At 44.8% G+C, this 24,825-nt stretch overlaps 1 protein-coding gene across 2 annotated transcripts in view; it reads left to right on the forward strand.

Moving 5' to 3' along the window:
- NTNG2 (netrin G2) overlaps positions 1 to 24,825 on the forward strand; it is a 67,814-nt gene that overhangs the window by 9,729 nt on the left and 33,260 nt on the right. For both annotated transcript variants that reach the window (XM_024192914.2, XM_024192915.2), the window contains exon 2: positions 17,612 to 18,255. In XM_024192914.2, the coding sequence (XP_024048682.1) occupies positions 17,612 to 18,255 (644 nt within the window). The remainder of the gene's footprint in view (positions 1 to 17,611; positions 18,256 to 24,825) is intronic.

The following is a 24,825-nucleotide window of genomic DNA, read 5'->3' on the forward strand; positions in this document are numbered from 1 at the left end:
GTAGCATTTTGCAGTTTGGAAGACCAACCCCAAGAAGTTGCAGACAATGTTGGCCTATTGATAAAGATCACTCTCATACAGACAGTAACCTGTGTTTACTCCACAGCGTTCTACACACATGCATTTACCCAGTTATTTCTGTGCCTACAAATAGACAGCTTCGGGGGGAGGGGGGAACGAATTTGTTTTTTCACAGGATATCCCTAGCTCCAGTGGAACTCAACTTTAATTCTCTAACTTTTCCTGAGCAGGTTCCAGACTCGGTAGAGAGCTGAGGGAAGGTGGGAGGCAGAACTAAGTATGGAGAGTGCGTTCAGGTATATGTAGCTGTGCAGACTCTGTGGGCCAGATTCATCACACACCTTGTGCTCTCACATGTACCTGTGCACAATTGGTCTACACCACAACCGTTCGGTTTGTTTTTATGCACAATTTGAACTCACTTTACACTGATGTGAATTGCTATACACAAGGCACAAGTTTATAAAGAATCAGGCCCCATGTGTAGCACACTGACGGCATAAGACAGTGATGTGTCAATGTATGTTTCCGTGGGAATGGTGGATGTGCATCTGGATTAGTCCAGGAGATGAGGGGTGGGGGGAGTTGCATGAGAGAGAGAAGTAGGTGTGTGTATACATTTTAATGGAAAACAATTATGCATGTTTCCATGTGCACAACTACAAATTCCTTTTAAATGCAAACTAGAAAAGAATCTTCAGTTGCCAGTGCTAAACACATTTAAGGAAGTGGGGATGCTCCCCCACACCCCCAGGCCCCGTGGGTACTTTATAGCTTTGTTTTCCTGTACATTTACAGAAGGGTGTGTCTCTGTGCTCTCTATGGAGAGACAGAAAAGTCACTTTCTGCTCAGAGCATTCTTCAACCACTTCGGTGCTGCCTAATGTACCAGATAAAGTACATGAAGCCTGCATCATCTTACATGTTACTGTTTGTACTAGACATGTCCTTTTTGGAATGCTCATGTTCCAGAGGAATAGCCAACCAGTGCTTCAGAGAATGCCCCTGCATTCTACTCTCTGCCCAGGGGTTGGACTGGAGAGGACAATTAAATGGTTAAAGAACGACAACTGTAGTGAACTGGTTCCTCTGCCCTCTAGTGGACAGACTCAGAACTGCTCCATTGTGTCAGTGGCCCTATACTGCTAGCAGTTAATGAAAACTCAAATGGTAATTTGGATCTCCGTTCTGTCCCCTGTTGTTGTTGTTAAGTTGCTGTGACCCTGGTGTGCAATGTAATGTCTAGAGCTTAGCCGATAATTGATTTTTCAGTTCAGTAGCTGAACCAAAAATAGTTTAATTTCAAACCAAAACTGATTTAAAAAAAAACGAAATGGTTTGTCTAGAAAATTTTGAAACAAACAATTTGACTTTCCAAAAAAAATATTCCATCATAATAATTTGAGGAAATAATTGGACTAATTCATGAATCGTTTCGGTCGCCCAAAACAATTTTTTGGTGAATTTACTATTCACCAAAACAGTGTCACTAATGCCGGGTAGTAACAACTCTGAAGTCCAAGATGGCCATGAATGTGTGTTAATACTTTGCCTTTTAAAGAATATAATAGCTATGTAATTTTGCTGGAATATTTCTTACATAAGAGGCAAATGGAGTACATGCTAAAGTGCCATACACAGGAGCCATGATACTAGGCCAAAGGGTAAGAGTGGTGGTCATTCATTTCTCCATCATTTTGATATGAGCTAAGTTCCCTGCATGAAGGTTTGCAGAGAGAATCCCTGCCAGCCTTTTTAGGAACTCCACATCACTTCTCAGCTCACCTCCCCTACCCCTTTCCACCCTTACCCCTGTGTCCTGCCCTCCCCCATTCAAATTATCTAGGCCTTTTTTTACATAATAAAATATTAATGTCAGCATAGACAGTCTCTCTGCAAAGGCTGCATGTATTGAGCTTACGAGGCGTATAAGCTTTTAAAGAGCAGGACACTTTTCCTACTTCCTAAGCATTTTCTTAGTCCTGAATCAATAATGCACTTACTATTCAGTATGTGGGTCATTTTTATTGTGTTCCTTCTCACGCTGTGTGTGCATGTGTGCACGCACACACACATGATTTCTCTCCATAGCCAGATCCAGGCCCCAAATCTGTCAGGGGAGTGATTGGGGACAGAGGCCAAGAAGCTAACTCTTGGACACAAGCATTAGGGAAGGGAAGAGGGGAGGTAGGGTATGAATAATTCTCCTCAGCTCCTTGTCAATGCAAAAAGAGGGAAACATATGAATAAAGAGGTGCTGAGAACATTGAGTTAAACCTCCTTCGGCTTCTTTGAATGTATACGTATATTTGTTTCCGATACGGTTTCTGATCACTTTGCTCCCTGTTTGTTTGGAGGATCTTGGACTGTAGGTCACCCTGTTAATCCACAATCAAACTTACAAAAACAAATAGTCGCTGCTAGAAATCCTGTGTCTGAGATCTTAGCCTGCCCGTGGTGGGTTAGGTGGGTAAAGAGGTAAGGTGAGGCTGTGGAGGGGAAAGGACTGTATCCGATGGTGATGGGATTATCCGTTCAGAAAGAAGGAGCTTTTGTTCAAAAATTATTCCCTGAAAGCTGGGGCTGCGTGTGATGCATGTATGTGCCCGGTGCAAAGAGGAGATTATCTTCTTAAGAATGGAATTTTCAGCACAGAGAACTGTTAACCCCTGCCCCGCCAATGCATAGTCTATACCTCTGATGATGTGGGGGAAACACAAACTGCATATCTTTGAACAATCAGCAGACACAGGGCCAACTTTGGGGCCCCCAAAGCTGCAGCCCAGCTATTCAGGGCCCTAGAAATACCAGTGTCAATCTTTCTTTAAAATAAAGTTTCTAGCCCTTTTTACTATGAAGAGAAATGATTCACACGGGTTGAAAGTTTACATCGTAAAGTGTTGTCATTGTGACACTCCACCCACATGTAAATGTCTAGGCAGTGTGTCCTAGTGGGTAGAACACTGACCTGGGACTCAAGAGACCTGGGTTCTGTTCCCAGCTCAAACACTGGCCTGCTGGGTGACTTTAGGCAAATCACTTCACTGCTGTGCCTCAGTTTCCCCAGAAGTAAAATGGGGATGATCCTGCCCTCCTTTGTAAAGCACTTTGAGATCTACTGATGGAAAACACTACATTGGAGCTGTGACAGACCTGTCAGCATGTTGATTAAACTCCTTGTGTCACTGGGATGAGTGCAGATTTAAGATGAAAGGGTTTTATTCTGTACCCAGTCCTGTGATGGCAGAAACATGACAGTCCAGCTTGGAATATGAAGACTCTCAGTCACTCCTTTATTGCCAATGGGGAGAGCAAACTCTCTGTCTTAGCTAGCTCAGTTGACCCTGGAACCATGCGTCATATAACCTTGGCAGGGTCAGTTCACCTCTTTATCCTCATGAGGTGGACGTACTGAGTTCTAGGGAATGTTGTCTCTTGGTTAGAGCTGAGATTTTAGGGTTCTGTTACCAGCTGTGACCCTGACTCACTTTATTTAGGCCAGTCACTTAAGCCAGATTCTTCCAAAGTGGCCTCTGATTCTTGGAGGCTTCAATTTTTGGGTGTCCAGCTGTAAACCTCTTAAGGGGCCTGATCTTCAGAAATTCTGAGCACCCAAAAATCCAGCTGAAATCAGTAAGAGCAGTGAGTGCTGAGCAACTCTGAAAATCAGAGCCCAATGTGTCTTGAGCTGGATATCCAAGATCAGGGGCCGCTTCTGTAACGTTGGACCTTAAGTCTTCAGGACCTCAATTTCCCCATTTGTAAAATGGGTATTGTTCCAGTCTACCACACAACTGTGTTCATAATTATGAAGCTTAATTCATGTTTGTAAAGTAGTTAGAGATGCTGGGCTGAAAAGAGTGCACAGTATTATCAGCAGTAACAGTCTAATACCACTGGACTATAATAAAGCACTAACAAGATCCTTCTAGAATTCACAAGATAATAGATTGGAGGCGGGGGAAAGGAAACGAGTAGCCTGGAAATATAGGTTGGATCTTTTCTATTTCTTTCCACAGTAAGACAGGCCCAGGGGAACACATGGGGCTTGGATGAACTGCATGCTGTTGACTGAATAAGTATATCTGCTTCAAGCCAAAAAGGGGTGTGTGTATGTGTGGAGGGGGGGAAGCAAGATGTCTTACTAGACATATCCCAGCTTACGATTTCTAAGGGCTGTTTTGTTCAGACAGTGGTGTCTGTTTCTGCTGACTCATGGTATCCTGAACAAGCACACAGACAAAATGTTTCCTAATGCCCCTTGCTGAGGAGTGACCTTGCAGTCAGACAACCTTTGATTGGGAAGAAATAGAAAAAGAAACCGGGGGCGGGAGGAGGGAAATAGGGAAGAGTGCAATCAATTGCCAAAACCACAGGAGCGGGGGAGGAGAGAGTGACATTAGGGTGAGCCAGAATTAGAAGCGCCTCTGTACAGGGACCCCATTTCTACCGTGTTAATAATTCATACCAGCTCTGACTTTTCTTACCAACAAACAGGAAACAGCTTGTTAGTAAGGACATTTTTTCCCCCTTTGCTTTCTCTGCCCTGAGATGAGCCCCTGGTGGCTAGTGCAGAGGTGGAAGGGGATGTGGGGAAGGCAGACAGGATGCAAGTTATGCTGCCCCATCCTTCCCACCCCTCATCTGCCTCTCTTCCCTATTGCCATCACCTTAAGGAGAAGGCCAGACACATTCCTACGAGGATGAAACTTCTAAAATGTGTCTCGTAGTTGCTGACATCTCACCAGAATCTTTTCCCATGTACATTGCCATTTCCGAATTTCTCCTCAGAACGTTTGTTTAACATGAAAACAAATAAGAAGGCAATTTCTCCTCCATCTCCAGCTGTGCAGCTCAGGTTTGCTCGCTTTTAGGAAGCAAGTGAGGCTCTTATAGCTACAAGGTCATTTACAGGTGCACCTACCAGACAGGGTTTTCTTGTATTTTGCCCCCACCCCTCATCCTTACAGTAGAGTTGGATGGAAAATGGTAAGTATCTTCCCACAATTTGGAAGGAAAGGAAGAAAGCTTTGGGGTTTTTGTTTGTTTTTTTTTCCCCAAAAAACTTGCAGATATTTTCCATTATTTTCCCCCCAATGGAAAAACTGGATAACTTTAAGAAAAGGACAATTTGCCCCTGAAATTTTCATTTAGGGGAAAAAAGCCCTTTTTCATAAAAAGATTTTGAATGAAAAAATTCAGCCAGCTGGGCACACACATGCACTGCACACAGCCCTGGCTTCCATGTAATAATTTGTGAGCAGCTTCGTCTTTCCAAACCGATAATCCCATCACAGTCTGATATAGCCTCAGTCCCTTCCATGGCCTCATTATCCACCTAACCCAGCCAGGGATAGGAGAGAGGACACAGAGTCAGCATCACCATGCTCTAATTCTATAACCTCACCCAATTCCCTGCTCCCAAACACTCCCCTTGCCTTTAAGAGCATCTCAGATGACACCAACATAACAATTTCATTGAAGTTTTCAGAAGTCAGATAGCTTAGACTCATTTCCTTCCGAAAATCTTGTGGTGCTAATCTTGGCATACATCATGTGTGTATGATAAATGAGGGAGGGAGAGTTAGCTCGTGCAGAAGTCTGAAACTGGTCTATGGAGAACTGGCCGGTCATATGGTGCTGGATCTTCATTTCCAGCTGCTAAAATGCATTAAGTTAACTAGAGGGTTGTACACTTTGTTGCGTCTCTAGACTGAGCTCACTGCACACACCAGGGGCTTCTTGCATCGCTCTATCCCCTCCACACCCCAAGCTCCCTGTGTATCACCCTCCCATTCCCGCCCCTCTATTTCAGGAACTCTTTGCAACCTCTGTCACCTCCTCCCCCAGGCTCTGTGCGCTCCCTTTCCCCCATCCTAGGGGTTCTGTGCCCCCCACCCATTCCCCCCTTTTACTTTCTGTCTGGGAGATAGAGTCTAATGTTGACACGCTGAATGACTGTGGACAAAGATGAAATGGGGGGGCATTATGATGGAAGATGTTCATGGCTGCCATCAACCAGCTCTTTGATCTCTAGACAGTTTCAGAGCTGGTTAAAGATAATGGGTGTGCTAAACAGATGGTAGGGGCTGTGTCCCCCTCTCCCCTTCCAAATTTTGGAACCAATTGGATGCAACGTTCCAAAGTTATTGCATTACATCCAGCCAAGGAGAGAAATGCCATCAAGTTGAGCATAGGGGTTCACTTCACTCAACCAAAAATAAATTACTTACCTAATATTCCTCCAGTTAAGCAACTGTAGTTGCCATCAGTTTGTCATGTGACCAAGAAAAAGCGTTGAGTGGATTTGTGTCTGTTAATGGGAGAGGATGTGCCCATGAAACATTTTCTGTCAATAGGTACCCCACTCTGGAAATGTTTGAAAATCCCTGATGTAGCGGTTATAGTAAGAAACTGGATTTAAGAATCTATATTGACTCACTACCTGGCATTGGGATGGTCACTTACCCTCTCTGCCTCAGTTTCCCCCCCTATAAAATGAAAGTAGTGATCCTAACCTGCTGTACAAGGGGGACGGAAGACTTATTTAGGCAAGGATGGAGATCCCACTCTGCTAGCAAAACAGACAGCATACAGAAGAAAATATTATTGTTATTAAATACACAGAGCCAGAATCTGAACTCAGTTACACCGAAGTAAATTCAAAGTAATCGCACTGTTTTAAATAGAGTTACTCCAGGTTTACCTCAGCCCAGCGTAACAAACCAGAATCTGCCTCACTGCATGTGGGGGATGCCAATTCTATCAAGTTTAATAATCGCAGAAGAGTTGTTTGATACATGCAATGTAATAGGATGGAGATTGGGTAGCAGATAACCCCCATTCCACAGCATATGCTGTGCACTCTCTAGTGAAGTGCTGTCATTCCTATTATAAACCCTGATATAAAGGGCCTTTAATGTAAGTGACTTGAAATCAGATTTGGCTGAAACTTTGCAATGGAGCTGTCAACCCAGATCAGTTGGTTGCCAATTTTTTCTTTTGTTTCCCCCTGACTGACTAGCCTTTTGTTTTCTGGCTCTCTCCCCCCTCTTCCCTTTTAACATCTAGAGCAGCAGGTGGTTTTAAGACTGGATCAGGGCAAAACAAAACAAAAATGCTAAAAGTGGAAGTAAGTGACCAATTCTATAGGTGGCTGAGCTGACAACAAGTAGCTAGCAGTGGAGAAAGTGATGGTACTGCATCAGGGCTGGGATCCTAGCCCTCACAATTTAAGGCTGTAAATGTACAGGATTTAGCTCTACCAAGGTAAGCATCTTTATAGTGGTATAACTGAACTGAGTTATACAACTTCAGCTAGATCAGTTTCTAAACCAATATAGTTAAGATAGTCCAAAAACAGGTAAGTAAGGTAAGACTTTAAAGATGTCTTGCACCGGACTCAATACACCTCTACCCCGATATAACGCTGTCCTCGGGAGCCAAAAAATCTTACCGTGTTATAGGTGAAACCGCGTTATATCGAACTTGCTTTGATCCGCCGGAGCGCGCAGCCCCGCCCCGCCCCCCCCCCCGAGCGCTGCTTTACCATGTTATATCCGAATTCATGTTATATCGGGTCGCATTATATCGCGGTAGAGGTGTACATGGCTCAGGATAGCAGAATTTCACTTGGCTGGCACTACTAGGTCATGCTTTCTGACCTGATTCAGAATAGTGGTATGAGACCCAGTCCCAGTTCGTACTGGTTTAGCTACTTCTGTTTCAGGCATGTGTTTTGATCAACTGTACTTTTAAAAAGGGCAATGATTTGAAGACTATAGGTCTTTCAAGTCTTCTAGCACTATCCAATACTTGATGGTTCAAAAGAAGAAGTAAATATTCCCATGATGCACTTGGGTGAATTGGGCAACTTTGTACAGGGGGTGGGTGGAAATACTGCAGAACTATTTGTTTAGTATGAGAGAGGTCACCACATATACGTGTTAGATTACTTTCAAGCTTCCAGATGTCTCTGTTGGTGAGTTATGCTGCTTGCCAGCTGTTAGAAATAATCTCTGTAAATTAATTATAGCTGTTTCACCCATCTCTTCCCTCCCAAATGTGTGAAGAGCAAAAACTAATTGTCAGTGAAATATTTCCATTTCTTCGGGAATTCCATCCTGACCACTGGCAGGTTATCAGTTTATGCCCTGAACCATGAGATTTTGTTACCTACAAATCTTATTTTTGGTTATAAAAATCACCTTGTACTTTCTTAAATCCAGATACAACATTTGACCCTATAAGTCAAAAGCAGCAAGAATAAAAATATTTAAACAGGCTATTTTAAAATAAAAATATTTAAGCAGCTGGTGTATATCCATATTTTTTATTTGTCTTTTGAAAAAAAAGTTCTTTAATCAAAACCAGCTGACGGTAGTAGAATAGTTTTTGATGTAAGGATCTCTGAATTTGGTATTTGTTAACTATTCATTTTCTAAGATTGTCCTTCATAGAGCTGAGTGAATACCTGATTTTTCAATTCAGGGTCTGAACTAAAACAATTAAAAAAAAAAAAAGTTCAAACCAAAACTGATTATTTTTCGTTGCCAAAATGAAAAAAAAAAATTTCATTTGGGGCCAAATGAAATATTTCCTTGGATCTGAAATGAAATTTGTTGTTGTGTTTTGGGGTGTTTTATACCTGTTTTTCAAAATGAAACATTGTTTCAAAATGAAAAGTCAAAACATTTAATTTCAAAATGAATGAAACCACCTATTTCAGTGTTCTTGGAAATTTAAGAATTTGTTTTTTGCCTGAAGCTATTCACTGATTTCACCCCAAATTTGTGAATAGTTTTGGTGCCCCAGAGACTGCATATTTTGGCAAATTTAGTATTCACCAAAAAAATAAAATAAAATAAAGATGGCCAGCTAAACCTTCATTGCAGAAGTCTCTTATCTGCAACTCTGATGCTGAATTGGAATCCCCTAGTCTCACAATTCCCATTTTGGGGGGTGGGATGAGGAGCTCAGATAAAGGAAAGTCAAGCCCAAACTTGTTAGTAAAAACCAAAGCTTCTCCTGGGCATTTGAAGCTTCAACAACAAAAAGAGAAAGTTGGAGTTTTTGTTTTAAACACTGAAGTTATTGTTTGAGAAAGGGGACAGATTGATTTCCCCTGCAACCAAAGTTCTCTGTTTTCTCCACAGAAGAGAGATTGCACAGGCAATGGCAGTTAAGACTTCCTCCTTTGCCAATCTACCTCAGACCTGATCGGGGGGGGCGGGGGGGTGGAAAGAGGAGGAAAACCATCTGTATGGATGATGGAGTTCAGGTTCCATGGCCCAACTCAGTGTTTTGCTCTCTCTGTTGAGACTGCCAATTGTGTTACCAGTTATGGTAGATTTTTTGTGATCTCTGCCTGCTAGGAACTGGCCTGAGACAAACTTATTGCGCAAAGGCCACCCAGTGCTAATAACTGTTGGTTGTTCACTATCGACCTGCACCAGCTCTGAACCAGTGGTCTAGAGAGGGAAGTTCCCATAATCCAGTATTCATTACCTTGATTTATCCAGTCTTCCAACTTTCTCCACCACGCATTGTTATAATCCTCCGCAATTAGGGTTTTATAATGAAAGTGCTAAGAGAACCTTCATCAGAATGGAGGTCAGAGGCCTTATTCTAATTACAGGTATATGACACCAGAAGCCAAATTTATCCCTGGTGTATTTACATTGAGGCCAATGGAGTTTTATTTTGCCCTACTTACCACGTTACTAGATGCACAATTAATGTGAGGCTCCATACCCAACTCACGGGGAGGGGGGGGAACAAAGATCTGCAGTAGGACCTAGCAAAGGCAAATCACTCCTTTGCCCCTGAAAGGGGACAGAAAATAAAAGGAATGAGGTTTGGGTGCCTGTCGAACACGTACAATATAATCAGCTGCTGTGAAGAGCACTTGGGGTTGGCAGAATATTAGTGGTGATAGGGCCTCTAATCCTAGGATTAATCTGGGGAACTCGGCTAAGTGTAAAGAAGAGAAACAGAACATCAAATGCACTGGAATGATAATTTCTGCTTTATCCTGCAGCTTCCTAGATAGACAAATCCAACTTTGTGCTTCAAAGAAAAACAATAACCAACTGTATTAAATATAATACATCTCTCTGTGCTTGTGAGCATATGTGTGAGAGACAGAATGTTGTTATGGGCGCTGTTTGTTTAAACCTTTCCGCAGCAGGAGCGGGCACGGTAAATACACAGGCTGATTCATTAGTGCTCCTGACCATCTGCTCCTCAGGGCTTGGAGCCGAGGCTGAGCTCCGACTCCACAGGTCAGGTCAGAACGGGGTTTGACAGCAGTGAGGTTAGAGATTTACACATCTCCTGTGGCTGTTGGGTGTCAATCTTCTCAGTGATGGACAGGTTGCTTGCATTAGGGGCGGGAGGAAAGAGGACTAAAAGACACCCATGGTTCATCAGAGCACTGCTTGATACAGTAGAATGTGCCTTTGCAATGTCTCCTGCTCCTTGTGGCACTAATTGCAGGAAATAGAGTAATGAGGTGCAAGTGAATAATGTCTACGGTTGCCTTTGCAAGATCTGAATAAAATTTTGATCCTAACTTAAGCACTTTATTGCTGTCCTAGGCAAAACAGGGACTTTGTAGACTAATCAGCTAATCTTTAAGATGGAAATCAAAGGCAGTGTCATATGGCACCCTACTAGAAGCATAAGGAGCTCTCAAGTGTGTCATAAGGTCCTTAAGACACCTGAAGTGCAATCAAGATGGGCTAGTGGTGTTAAGGGGGGGGAGGATTGCAACCTGGTAGGATTGGGGGTGAATTTAAGCTGCAGTTATCTAGCCACCAATATCCACTGGAGGAGAGGAGGAAATTGCATGCAGACTTCCAACTGTGCCCACCTCTGAAATTGCCCCAAATTGAAAAAACGTAAAGGCCACAGAAATTCTAATTCCTCTCAGTGATATTTTTCCTGCAAAACATAAGTGTCTCCTACCAAAACCTCCAGATGTGTCCCTGATAAACCAAGAATCTTAGATTAGTATAGCTATCAATCAATAAAAAGTCCCTTTGCAACTTGCTTTAATTAGTCCCTGTTTTAATTTAGAGTATTATCTTTACCTGCTTCCATAAACGGGCTCTGATCCGGAGCCTTGTGTGCGTCAGATTTGCCCATCTGCTGTCAGTTGTCCCTAGCCTTCACTACTCTTTTCCTCTGGGCTTGATCCTGACAGGTGCCAAGCACCCGCAATTCCCATTAGCTTCAGCGGGAATGATGGGTGCTGAGCACCTCATGGAATCAGGCCCAAATATGGAAACAATGCCAAACCTCTTCTTTTCTTGCTGTCAGCCTTTTGTCACTTTACCTATGGCCTTATCGTGTTCACTTTGAAATCAATTGGAGTTTTGCCACTGACTTCCAAAGGAGCAAAGTCAGACTTTAAGTCAGGTTCCTTCTAAACCTGCAGTTGATGTCAGCCACAGTAAGTGTGACTGAAATGCCTTTCATCCTAGTCCCTCTGTACCACTGGTGTTTGCAGTACTTGCAACAAAATCTGTGTCCCCCCTCCCCCCCAAATCTGAGGTTCTAGCTGTGTGTGTGTTGGTGTTGTAACACAGGTCTAGATCGGGGGGGGGGGGGCGGGGGCGGGGGAGAGATCTACAGAACACTGAGGTTTGTTTTATTTGTCAAACAAATGCATTTTCATTTAAAATTGTCCTATTTTTCTAACAAAATCTTTATCAGTTTTTAAAATTCAAAACTTTATTTCAAGGACCAATTTTAGTATCAAAATGTGATTTTGTATTGAGGCAAAATCTTCCATTTGTATTGGTCAAATTTCTTTACTATTATAGTACTTATTTTGTGCAAAGCAAAATTTGTGCCCCCATAAAATGGCCGTGTTGACAATAATCCTAGCAATCTGACCCTGGAAGCAAGACCATTACACCTGCACGGGGTTCCATTGACTCCAGTCACGTTGTGTGTGCCGCCCAAGCAAATCAGATTGCAGGAACAGGACCATAATTAATATTTCACAATGAAAGTGGGGTGACACGAATATTTGTATTTTTCGCAGCCCAGCTCAGACTGTGTTTGATTTTTTTTTAAATATAGTATTTTTCCCCAGCTAGGCTGTTAGTGGTTTTCTGTTTTGTTTTTTTCCTGGCATGGAGATCCACAGAGGGCTACATTTGTATTTTTGTGCAGCTTTCATCGTTCACAACAGATGTCTAGCTTATTTAAAACATTCAACATCTTAACAGTTAATAAAGTAATTTCACCGACAAAAATATATATACTTTGTGCTATAATACACAAAAGTGGTTTATCTGGCAGAAAAGCAAACAACTTCCCATCTTTATTAAGGGCCAAATTCTGCTCATATAAAAGTCAATTGCAAAATTTCCACTGACTTTACTGGGAGCAGGAGCAGGCCCTAGAAACGAACTGGTTTTGTAGAGTTTAGGGCTTTTTCATTTTGCGTCCAGAATTTTTTTTATACCTTCCATCTCCTTTCACCCCAGTTGAATAACCAGTCCAGCTCCAGTCTCTTGTATTTATATTCTTTTATCTTGCCAGACTTTAATCTCTTTTTTCTCAGCTAGCCTCTCAATAAACCTGTAACTGGTTCTCTGACCTTCATGCCCTTACTCCTCTTGGTATTTCAATTCCTAAGCAGTTTCGTGTCTGATGCACAAGGTCATCTGCCTATCGCTCACTAACTTGGATCATGTTCCCTCTCGATGGCTATGGTCTGAGGACTCAATTCTGCAAGGTGTTAAGCACCATCAACTCTAGTGCACTAAGCTCCACATAAGAGTTTCTCAGCACCTTGCAGGATCAGACCATAAGTGATGTTTTCAGCCCCAGGGGGTAATTTTTAGAGATGGATCCCAAACCCTGGAACCAAACATCCTTACATTTGGGGTAAATATTTATCAGTATTTGAACATTGCAGCAGGCTCCATCTCTATACTGGGCTGAAGCAAAACCTTGGATCTGAACTCACCTGGACTTTGGGGAGGTTCAGATCTGGATTTGAACAAAGTTACCTTAACCCATTTCTAGACAGTTCAGGCTCTCAAGAGGATCTTCCAGATATAATAGCACAAGAGTGCCTCTAATTGGTCAATGTAAAAACTGTTCTCAGATTAAGCTATTACAGTTTGCTCTGCCACCTTGGCGTGTGGTCTCACAAGCTAAGCAGGGTTGGTATCATATCATTACACAACAGAAAAAATAAGTGACCAAAATACAGCATGCAAAAGAATAGGAAAATGGAAACATCAGATTGCCATGAGAATAATCAAGCCAGCCATGAATGGTAGTATGTGACTTGGGGGGTGGGGGGGGAAATCAAATCAGCTCATTTAAACCTTTTATATTGAAAGTGTAAATATCTTGCATCCTCAAAACAATCTGCCTAGGGTTTCCTTGCATGCATGAGGGAACAGATACTGAAATAATACCTGGAATTGTTTCAATATCACTTTAACTGATCTTCCCAGAACCAACAAAGGAGCCAAAGGATAGCCATCTGCTTCTGCTCTTCCCCCTCCTCCATACTGAGCTGCAATCCCCCTACCATTTGGACATTTATTGAGCATCTCAAGAGACAGAACATCTTAATGAGCTTAAAAATCACACACACACACACACACACACACAGTTCATTACAGGAGAAGACGGGAGAGAGTCACTACCTTTGTGACTTGCTTGATGACTATTGTGAGGTTGTACCCAACTAGTGGTGAGTCAACTCATACAGAGTGCCCCTCTCAGGGCTGGGCATGACATAGCAATTCTCCCCTCTCTAGCAGCCCCTACAGACAGTTGCTGTAGCCCTGTGGTGGGCTGTCTCTTTTCATGACTCAGCCCTCCAGCCAGATTGCATTTTAGTCCAACCCTTTGAGTTTAACAGAAAGTCCAACAGAAATAAATGTCTAATCCCTCCATCCAGTCTGCCACCATCAATCCTGAGTCCAGTGGTCCATATGCCCTTTTCTCAGGGCCCTCAAAAGTCCTTGTCCCCTTACATCAGGGACTTCACACCACCTTCCCCTGTGGCTGGTAGGAGAACCCAGGCCTGCCTTCTTCGCTGGGTTCCAGTCCAGAGACCCTAAGACTAGCAGTCAAGGCTCACTCCACCAAACTGCTTACTGCCATCTCTTTTCCCTGCTAAGCCTTTCCCTAGGCTCTCTTGACCCTGCAAGAGTCATCTTGTTCCTTCTATGCCCCTTCCTACCCTACCACCAGGAGAGTGACTATAGCGTTGCTTCCCTCCCCCACTGCAGCGCCCTTCTCTTTTAAACTTCCTCTGTTTGCATCACCCAGCCCCTCCCCAGCTGGGTTTCATCATTAATTAGGCCTGACCCACCCTCCAGGTGCAACCAGGTGGACTAATTGGCCTCTACAGCCCACATTAACCCTTTCATCACCTCTGTGGGGTAGGCACCCCATCACCCCAACCTCCATCTTCTCGCATGTTCACTTTTCTTTAAACTATGTCTGCACGTGTCCTGTTACAGCATTTAATGTGGAATTAATAAACCTTATTGTATCTTCTACAGCTAGACTGGGCCCTGCACTGGGTACCCATTATGGGGCATAAGGTGAAATATGGACATCCTTCACACCCCTGCGTGGGCTATGCAGACTTTGGGTTCAGATGTATAGGAGTAAGCAGGCTACGCATCCGTTACTCCCCTCCCTTCAGAACAGGTGTGTGGGACGTGGGTAGAGCCTTGCTCCTCTTCCTCCTGCCCTAAACACACCAGCCCACACCTGAGCCAGCGAGATGGGTGTCCTAATTTGCTGCTACCCTATCCCAGCAGTAAATAGCTGCCCCCTAGAAGAAGGAGGAAGCAGGAAGAGAATGGTGCTTGTCACAGGCCCCTTTCTTTTCTTGTAGTGCTCCCGGGGCAAGACTGTTGTGTGTCACTCCATACAAAATGCTTATACCATGTATGTTTCTGTTTTGCAGTGATTTCATTGGTGCTGTTTTTGCATATTGTGTTTTCTCTTGCATTGTCCATATCCCTTGTTATGTTTTGACTGTGATGTTCGTTCCCCATGATGTTTGTCCCCTGTGTGAACCTGCCTAGTCACTACTTAAAAAAGAAGCCTCTCTAGGGAAAACCCAGAGGAAAGTGATCCTCTGAGGCCTAGTCTACACTGAAAAGGCTTGCTAGTAAAGCTGCAGCAGAAAACCTTCCCAGTGCAGATGCAGCTTTATGGGCAAAAGAGGGCTTTTGTCAGCATTGCTTACAGAGATTCCCTAAATGAAATAAACCATGCTGGCAAAATCTTTTTTTTTTTTTTAAACCAGTATAACTTGTGTCTGCAGTAGGCATTTGCTAGTGTAGAAATGTTGTTAAAACAAACAACATCCCTAAAGGATATTAGTAAACAGACAAAAGTTTCTAGTGTAGACCTGGCCTTAGTGGCACTTTCCCCTCTTATATGGCTTACCCTTGTGTTAAGAGGCACTTTGCTACTGTTTGTGCCATCTTTCAGATGAGAAGCAAAACCAAGGTACCAGGACTATTACCTTTTTGTTTGTCCCAGTAAGATAAATTAGCTGTCTTAGACTCAGACTTTAAGGCCAGAAGGGACCATCGGGATCATCTAGTCTGACCTCCTGCATATTGAGGTTCTGTGGCCTGCACCTAACTCTTAACCTCTGGCTGAGTTACTGAAGTCCTCAAATCATGATTTAAAACTTGAAGTTACAGAGAATCCACCATTTACTCTACTTTAAACCAGCAAGTGTCGTGGTTTCATGATGATTAAGTTGTGAGCGTACTGCAGCAGAACAATGCCATAAGTTGTGTCAACATATGAGAATGACCCAATGCTAAATTTCTCCTACAGTTTCAATTGGATGTGGGTTTCTTCATTTTCCATCAGACACTTTCATATAGTGCTGCTGTGTATTGTTAAATAACTCCTACATTCCATCCAAAAGGTGCCTGCATTTCAGTAATGAATGCAAGTAATTCCTCATTATAGAGAGAGGGTAGGGAGTTGGATGATTGCTCTATATTATATCTTAAATTATATACCAGTATGCTATAAATATATATAGATGTACACATACACACACACACACCACAATGGAACATAAGCCTTACCATATGGGATCAGGCCACTGGTCCATCCAACCTACTAGTGGCCAATGTATTTTTTTCCTTCAAAGGAAGATGGGGAAAACCATCACAATACACTTGGCCAATTGTGCAGTGCTCTAAATTCGTACCTGATCTTTGTAAGTGAGTCTGAAGCATAGCATTGATCCTCGTTATTCTTCTTGCATAGGTGCAAGTGTTGTTAAAAGGCAATAAAATTATCCAGCCCCTTTTGTTTTAAAGAGTAGCTGAAGTGTCAGTTTAATATCAAATGTCTTTTACCAGGAGAAGAGTTTGCTAATCGGATAATTTTGATCCATCTCTATCTACTACTGTCCTTCTGTGGTTGCAGCAGCGTCTGGTTCTTTACACACAGCTGTATTAAACCAATATTACTAAAGTTACAAAGTCAAGCACTCAAAAGTTAAGAAATGCCAGAATTAAGGTTGCCCGTGCAATGTGAATTCAACTCCCTTGGGCACGTGCATTATGACACAGTCTTTAATTACACAGGCAACCTTAATTCTGGTATTTCCTAACTTTTGAGTGCAACCTTAATAATGTTCCTTTATTGTAGATTGTGGGTGAGATTTCCTATATTTTTAAAAACAAACTGAATAAACAAATTCCATCATGTGACATCACTGACACCCACACAGTTAATCAGCAGGGCTGGAACCTTTAGTTCCACTGCACAGAACTTTGCCATGTGAGCTAATGGAGTCAATGCTAGCAATAGGGGATTCTCATCCACTCCGTGGGCCAGCACTACACAGGGATGAAACACACGCTTTGCCAGTGAGTTTCAGAGATATTTGCTGACAGCAGAGGAATGTTGGGTTTCCTCCCTGGCTCTGGAAGGGAATGTGCTCTAGTGGGCATAGACCCCAGTGCCTGCCCATTCCCACCCAAGCTTGACCCTTTCTGCTCCATCCCCTCCATCTTGTCCCTGTCACAGTCCTGTCTCTTCCCAACCTCTGGCTCCTTGTCTCAGTTCCACTCTCCACTCCTCAGGCTTCTCATCCCAGTCTCCATGACCAGCCAGTCCTAGTCTCTCTCTCCAGTTTTATGTCTAAATCCCAATCCTCCCTCTCCCCCCTACACCCAGTTCCAGTCTTCCTGCCCTGTCAGTCCAAGTTCTCCTTTCCTGGCTCCTCATCTGATATGTCTCTCCCCTCCTCCAGTCTTGGTCTCATCCAGTCTCAGTCAGTGTTTTAACATGGGCAAAACACCCACCTTTTCTCTTAGCCTCATTTTGAAAATGGCTGAACCATTTTGTCTGAAATTTTCCAAAAATTTCAGCCTGAGAGATACCCAGCATGTCAAATTTCATCCTGAAGGGTTAAAATTTGGTAACGTTATAAGCAACTGAAAACAGGATGTTCTCATGGGAAGTGTGGGCAGCCTGAATAATAGGTGGCACTCCCAGCCCCACGTTTAACAACACTAAGGCTCGCCTTCTTCTCTTATTATTGTTCATCTTCCAGGAGAACCCGTACCTGTGCAGCGATGAGTGTGACGCGTCCACCCCTGACCTGGCCCACCCACCAAAGCTGATGTTTGACAAAGAGGATGAAGGGCTGGCCACCTACTGGCAGAGTGTGACCTGGAGCCGCTACCCAGAACCCCTGCTGGCTAACATCACACTTTCCTGGAACAAGAGCATTGAGCTGACAGATGACATTGTGGTGACCTTCGAGTACGGACGCCCCACCATCATGATGCTGGAGAAGTCCCTGGACAATGGGAGGACTTGGCACCCATACCAGTACTATGCGGATGACTGCATGGAAGCCTTTGGCATGCCAGCCCGGCGGGTCAGAGACCTCTCTACCACCAGTGCCAACAGGATCATCTGCACGGAGGAGTACTCCCGCTGGGCGGGCTCCAAGAAGGAGAAGAACGTGCGTTTGGAGGTGAGGGATCGCTTTGCCATCTTTGCTGGCCAGGACCTCAGGAACATGGACAACCTGTACACCAGGCTGGAGAGCGCCAAGGGTTTGAAGGACTTCTTCACCGTGACTGACCTGCGGATGAGGTTGCTGAGACCGGCACTTGGGGGCACCTATGTGCAGAGGGAGAACTTGTACAAATACTTCTATGCTGTCTCCAACATTGAAGTCACCGGCAGGTAACAGTTACTGTATCTATTTTTGTCTCTGTTCTTGGAGGGATGGGGAAGGGGACCTTGTGTTAATATTAGAAAGAACCAAACTATATGTATTTGTCGACCCATTGGATCATCAACTTAGGGTCCAGAGAAGAGCAACAAGAATGATTAAAGGTCTTGAGAACATGACCTATGAAGGAAGGCTGAAAGAATTGGGTTTGTTTAGTCTGGAAAAGAGAAGACTGAGAGGGGACATGATAGCAGTTTTCAGGTATCTAAAAGGGTGTCATAAGGAGGAGGGAGAAAACTTGTTCACCTTAGCCTCTAAGGATAGAACAAGAAGCAATGGGCTTAAACTGCAGCAAGGGAGGTCTAGGTTGGACATTAGGAAAAAGTTCCTAACTGTCAGGGTGGTTAAACACTGGAATAAATTGCCTAGGGAGGTTGTGGAATCTCCATCTCTGGAGATATTTAAGAGTAGGTTAGATAAATGTCTATCAGGGATGGTCTAGACAGTATTTGGTCCTGCCATGCGGGCAGGGGACTGGACTCGATGACCTCTCGAGGTCCCTTCCAGTCCTAGAATCTATGAATCTAGTATTTCTCCCCTTCCTCTTCACTCTCCCAATTCAAGACAATATCAACATTCGAGCAGATGGGTGGCATGTCCCGTAACGGGATTACACATGAGCCTCCTGAAGGGCGTGCGAGTCTGCCATGAAGATTTGCTGAGTCCCCGCACTCAAACACAATAGCCAATCTAGCGGCAAGAGCAGGGGATTTAAGAGTTGGGAAGTGAGTGTTCTGAGTTCTATTCCCAGCTCTGCCACAGACTTGCTCTTTGTCCTGGGCCAAGTCACGCAGCTCCCCTGTATCTCCACTGCCCCCCACCAATAAAATGGGGGTATTATTAGAGTGTTTTGAGGTTTAATTAACGTTATAAAGCACTTTGAAATGAAAATCAGCGTAGAAGTGCAGGAGGCTCTCTGGGCATGTAGACATAGGCTTTCCTTCAATCCAACCAGAGGGATGGCATAAAATATGCCAAAAAGTTGATCATCTTCACCCTGGAACAAGGGATACCTCTGAATATTGGGTAAGTTTGAGTTAGGTCAACAGCTTCCTCCAACCCCTTCACTGATCTCCCTTCTTGCTAGCACTGCTGCTCTTTTGCCCCTCAAACGATCTGACCCCAAACCCATTTAGCAGCGCAGTCTATCAGGTAGCACAGTAGGTTGTTGGGAAAGGCCAAACACCCACTCAGATGTGACCAGAGATTTAACTGTGTTAATTCAAGGGATCACAAATAATAGATTCATCTCCCGGGCTAGAGGCCTGGAATAGCATCCACTGAGAATCTACTTTGCCCTGCTGCTCTATGCACACAAGTCTTCCTGTAACACCTCAGTCCTGACCTTCATTACCCGCTGCTATTATAGTCCCGAGCGCCGACACAGCTTTACCAATTCACCTCAGTCCTGACACCTACTTCGCTGCTATTCCAGCCTTTGGCCTCTCCTGAGGGAGGCATGTACAGACACACAGGATGACAGTCTCTGCTCTGAAAACCTTACTTAGGTTGTCTAAGATGAGTGAGTGACATATGAAGGCTGGTGGAGAGAGATACTAGGCTCCAATCATTGAACTGCGTTTAATTTATGATGCAAGTCAAGATTTGAACCTGGCTCTTCAGAGGTGATGGTCTACCCCACTGAGCCCCACTCCCCAGGCTGTCAGTGGTTCAGTCACATGGGGCCTTTGTGAAGTTTAATCCCATGGGCAATTTTTTTGTTTCCCTGGGTTTCAGTGCTTATTTCTCTGTGCAATGCCATATGTTACATTATGACATCAACCGAAAAAGCAAAGTAAGGTGGAAAAGTGCCGAGCTGGCTAATTTCCCATCCAGCTTGTGTGAGACTTGCAAGCAGGAGGGAAAAAATCCCACCCAACTAGCAAGGCTCTCAATGATCACCAGAGTGACAGAAGAGCATCTTTTATCATTTCCAAACTGCTTGCTGCTAAGATTTGCAAGTAGAAATGGTTGGGAGGTGCCACCGTGGTTGGGTTTTCTGAATTCATGCCAAGGAAAAGGAAACCATGCAAAGAAATGAAAGGGTCCCTCTCTTTGGGGGGAGGGGACAGGGTGATGCAGGGAGCACAGTGTGTGTACTGTATTAGGGGAGAAGTTTGGCTACCAGATTCATAGCTGCCCTGATTCAGCAACGGGCTGCCAATTTATTAGCAGGGGCTCCCACAAAAGTTTCCCCCTTTAGCTGCCAATGCAGCCAGGTAACCACAGATGTTTCTGCTCACAGGGAAAAACTGTGAGGGGCTGGGGAAACTACGTGTTTGTTTTCCCCTTTCAACAAAGTTACATTCTCAGAACTATAACCCAGGACACAGGCAGCATCACTTGGGACAGACTTCGAGGGTGTCCTTGCTGGGCACAATCTGTTCTGTTCCAAAGGCAAAATAAATAAGTAAAAGTCTGCCCTTCAGAAGTATTATTCTGAGCCTGTGGCAGGGATGACTGAGCAGTGTCCAGTGAGTGGGTGACTCCATCAGAGACAGGAAGTCACTCCAACCCTCCCTTCTCTTTGGTGGTGGAATTTTAACCGGGGGGACCCCATCTGAGTGGCACATCCCTGCCCTGCTCTCTGCATTAGCGGATTTCCCTGTGGGAGAGCATGCCCTGCTCTCCTCCATGTCAGGCTTGTGGTGTAGAACGTAGGCTGTTTGGAACATGGAGGGAAAAGAACAGAGCAAGAGAGAGAGGAAACAAAGGGATAGGGCAAGAGGGCGAAAAATGGGAAGTCAAGTGACGAGAGGAGATAAGGAAGGTGCCTAGACCCTCTTCTCTTTTCCTTGCCCTTATTTTCCTCACCGAAAGCAGTGAGCGCCTTCACTCCCTGCTCCCTCTCCTGCCAGTATCTCCTTTTCCTCCTTCAGCCCACGTGGGGGTCCACTTCTCACAGGGTGCGCTCGCGGAAAGCTTGGTGTGGAAGCAGCGGGTGTGGGTGGTGGTGGTTACTGACAGCAGTGGCAAAGCCATGGTAATCAAGTCACAGCTCCAGTAAGCACACTCTGAACGACTATGTTGGCAAGACAGCTGTAGGTGGTGTATCAATTCATTAAGTTTGGTTGGACTGTGGGGCCATGACATGGTTGGAAGGAGTCTCATCTCTGAAAGGGGTAAATTAGGATCAAATACTTGGTGTCTTTGCATAATGACCTTTGGGTTTCAAAAATGTATAAAATTTGTACCTGTTGTGCAGGCAACCCAAGATTGAGTATTATCTATACAGTACCGTCAGTGTACGTGGTCCAACCAAAACGATCCTGCCCCATGGAGCTTACAGTCCAGTTGAGATTTGCCGACTGTCCAATTATTCATTGTAAGAAATGCTATAACCAAACACAGCGTATTTTACAAACATTAACTATCTAAGCCTCATAAACACCTCTATGAGGCAGGCAAGGATTAGTAGCCCCATTTTACAGAGGTGGAGACCCAGCTAGAGAGGTCGTGTGACCTGCCCAGGGTCACAGAGGAAGTTGGTGTCACAGCTGAGATTAGGACTCAGGAGTCCCTTGCTCCCACTTCCATACTCCAGCCACTTCTTTTTTCCCTTTGAAGAGCCAAGCAGCCTGGATAGAGCCCCTCTGGATGACTCATAAGGCTGAGGCGTAACTGTGACTGCATGGGGCACTTCAGGGACAAAGGGCGGCTTTCACAAATGGCCTGAGAGGTTCCAGTATTTTACTCATGTGAGCAGGACTGAGTGCAAATGCTTTGGGAGCGATGTGTTTTTGTGAACCCTGAGCCCTCCTGCAATCATTGAGCAGTGTAGTATTGTAGATTTACTCTGAGCCCTACTCAGAGCATAGCAGAAGGGCTGGACTCCCCTCTCCACCCCCCTGTACTTTCTGTGCTGCGCAGGGTTCTCCACTAGGATATTTTTCATTCTCTCTGTTATTAAGAGGAAAGTAAATGAGACCTTCATAGCACAGAAGGTTTAAAACAAAATCCCAGCCCTTGTGTTTGTGTGGAGTTCCACATACTCAATATTTGCCATTCAAGCTTCGGCTTTTGAGCGAGGCGCCTCAGAAGCTAAAGCCAGCTCTGACCCCAAACTTAATGAGATTAACTTTTGATTTATTTATTTGTTCTTTCCTCAAACAAGTAGAAGCCGCAGTGGGTTGTGTAATGCGTCTCTAGGGCTCACAGGGAAGGGGAGGATGAAGAGAAGGGAGGGTTAGACTACAAATGACCAGTGGAAATTGCAGCAGTATTTTAAGTAGGGGGACAATTACTGATGGTTTTGTTTTTGCTTTTCAAATGTCTGAAGAGCTCCCTCCTGCCAGAGCTGGCAGGCTGCCTATGCCTGCTGCAGAACAGTGGCATCTCTGCTCCCCTGGTCCCTCCACTCACCTCCAGCTAACATTTCAGCTGTGCAGGGTGACTTCACAAGCACTCTAGTTTGGGTGCTTTCTGAGTTTTCTGTGGGTGTGGAGAGAGAATGGGCTGAAATCGGAACTGTTTACGCAGCCTCTTCTCCGCTCCCAAACTTGAGGCCCGCTGATAAAACGAGACCCAGCTTTGAGCTACCTTTGCTCTCCCCTCGTCTCAAACTAGCAATTGTTCTGCCCTTTCCCCAAGAGGACAGGCCCTTCGTGGGCCAGATTGAGGGCGGAGAGGCAGAGGTGTCCCTCAGTCTGGCTTGTCCACAGCTGCCAGCTCTGCAACTGAAATACCAAGAGGGTGGTGGGAGGAATTCTTGCCTGTTGGAGAGGAGCCATGGCTGGGTGGTGGGTGGGAGGGAGTCTTCATCTAAATTGACTCCCTCCCCGCCAGTCCTGTGATTACTTCAGTTCCAGCCAGCAGTTTTTCACTGGCAACTAATCTAATACTGACTGTAAGTGAAGCTAATTAGGACGCAGGTATTTAAAACCAAATCAAATCCTGTGTACAGCTCAGCAAGGAAGGGTCACCAGGTGCAAGTAAGGGGGAAATCGATGCGAGTCTGATCTAAACACTGCACTGGAAAGAGAGATGTAGCTAAGAATACCCAGGACTGCTTCAGTGGGCTGTGAGGAGGAGGGGAGGGTATTGAGTGATTCCAGGGCAAGGGAATGAATACTTGTGTGCAGAAAGGGGCAAGTGCATAGATAAGATGGTGTATCACGTTGGGGATCAGGGAGGGAGATTCCAAAGGAAGAGGGAGACTATAATTACAAAGAAATAAACATTTTAAAAACCAGAAGAAAAAAAAAAAACGTACCTGCAAGGTGTCAGATCCAGTGACCTGCAGATCTGGGCAGCCAGTTGGATGAAGGTGGAACATTTCATGCTAGGAACAGCAGTCTCTGCGGGCTGCTCCTCCATATTACAAATGAGAGCAGCTGCAGTCTACTGCAGTGGGTGTAGTTCTGAGGCATAGGTTGCTTGGGTGGCTTTCAGGTGGGCAACATTTAGGCACCTCTCCTTTAATTAATAGTCCATCACCAAGTTTCAGGCTGAGTGGCCCTCCGATCAGTTAACTAAGACTGGCAACTTTGACTCCTCTTGCAGACGTCCAGCATCTTGGTATAAAGTGACTTCGTTTGTGATACTGACGAGATTGGAGTACAGAGGTAGCTAGCCAGTTTCCAATTGGCTTTAACAGTCAGGAGAAGAATTTGATCATCACTTAAACAAAACCCTTTGTCACCAATACAGCGCATGAGTCAATGGAGCTTTCATAGATTCAAAGGCCAGAAGCAGGGCTGGCTCCAGGCACCAGCCCAGCAAGCAGGTGCTTGGGGTGGCCAAGGGGAAGGGGCGCACGTCGGGCTCTTCGGCGGCAATTCGGCGGTGGGTCCCTCTCGGAGGAAAGGACCTGCTGCCGAAGAAGAAAGTGGCGCGCTGGCGCTGCCGCTGATCGCAGCTTTTTTTTTTTTTTTTCCCCCACCGCTTGGGGCGGCAAAAACCCTGGAGCCGGCCCTGGCTGGAAGGGACCATTGTGATCATCTAGTCTTCCCTCCTATATCACACAGGCCAGAGAACTTCCTCACAGTAATTCCTACAGCAGATCATTTAGAAAAACATCCCATCTTGATTTAAAAATGGTCAGTGATGGAGACTCCACCACTGTTCCAATGATTAATTACTCCCACTGTTGAAAATTTACATCTATGTACTTCTGTCACCTAGACTTAGCTCATGAATTCAGTGCAGTTTATCTAATTCCTCCGCAGGACAGTGTGTTCCTGTTACAGATACTGTGATGCTGTTGGATGGGCCACCCCAGAACCCGTAGTCCTGCTGGTAGGTTACAGAAATCCTGCTTCGGTCAAGATGGCATTTCTGCAAGCTCCTGGACTCTCCCAGCAACCCCCCTCCCCCCATTCCAGCTTCTCTAGGAGAAAAATCATCACAGGAACCTGACAAAACTTCCTGGAACGAGAGCAGGGCAGAAGTTAAAAGGACTCATGGAAGCTGTTGGCCTCATTCTCACATCCACATTCTGTAGGCCGCACTTTTCTGGGGACCATATGTATCCTGGAGGAGAATGTGGGGCAATCCATGGAAGCTCTGGGTAGGCTTGGAGG

The sequence above is a fragment of the Terrapene carolina genome, unplaced genomic scaffold, assembly GCF_002925995.2.
Source record: "Terrapene carolina triunguis isolate 2854851 unplaced genomic scaffold, T_m_triunguis-2.0 Scaffold238, whole genome shotgun sequence".
Taxonomy (NCBI): domain Eukaryota; kingdom Metazoa; phylum Chordata; order Testudines; family Emydidae; genus Terrapene; species Terrapene triunguis.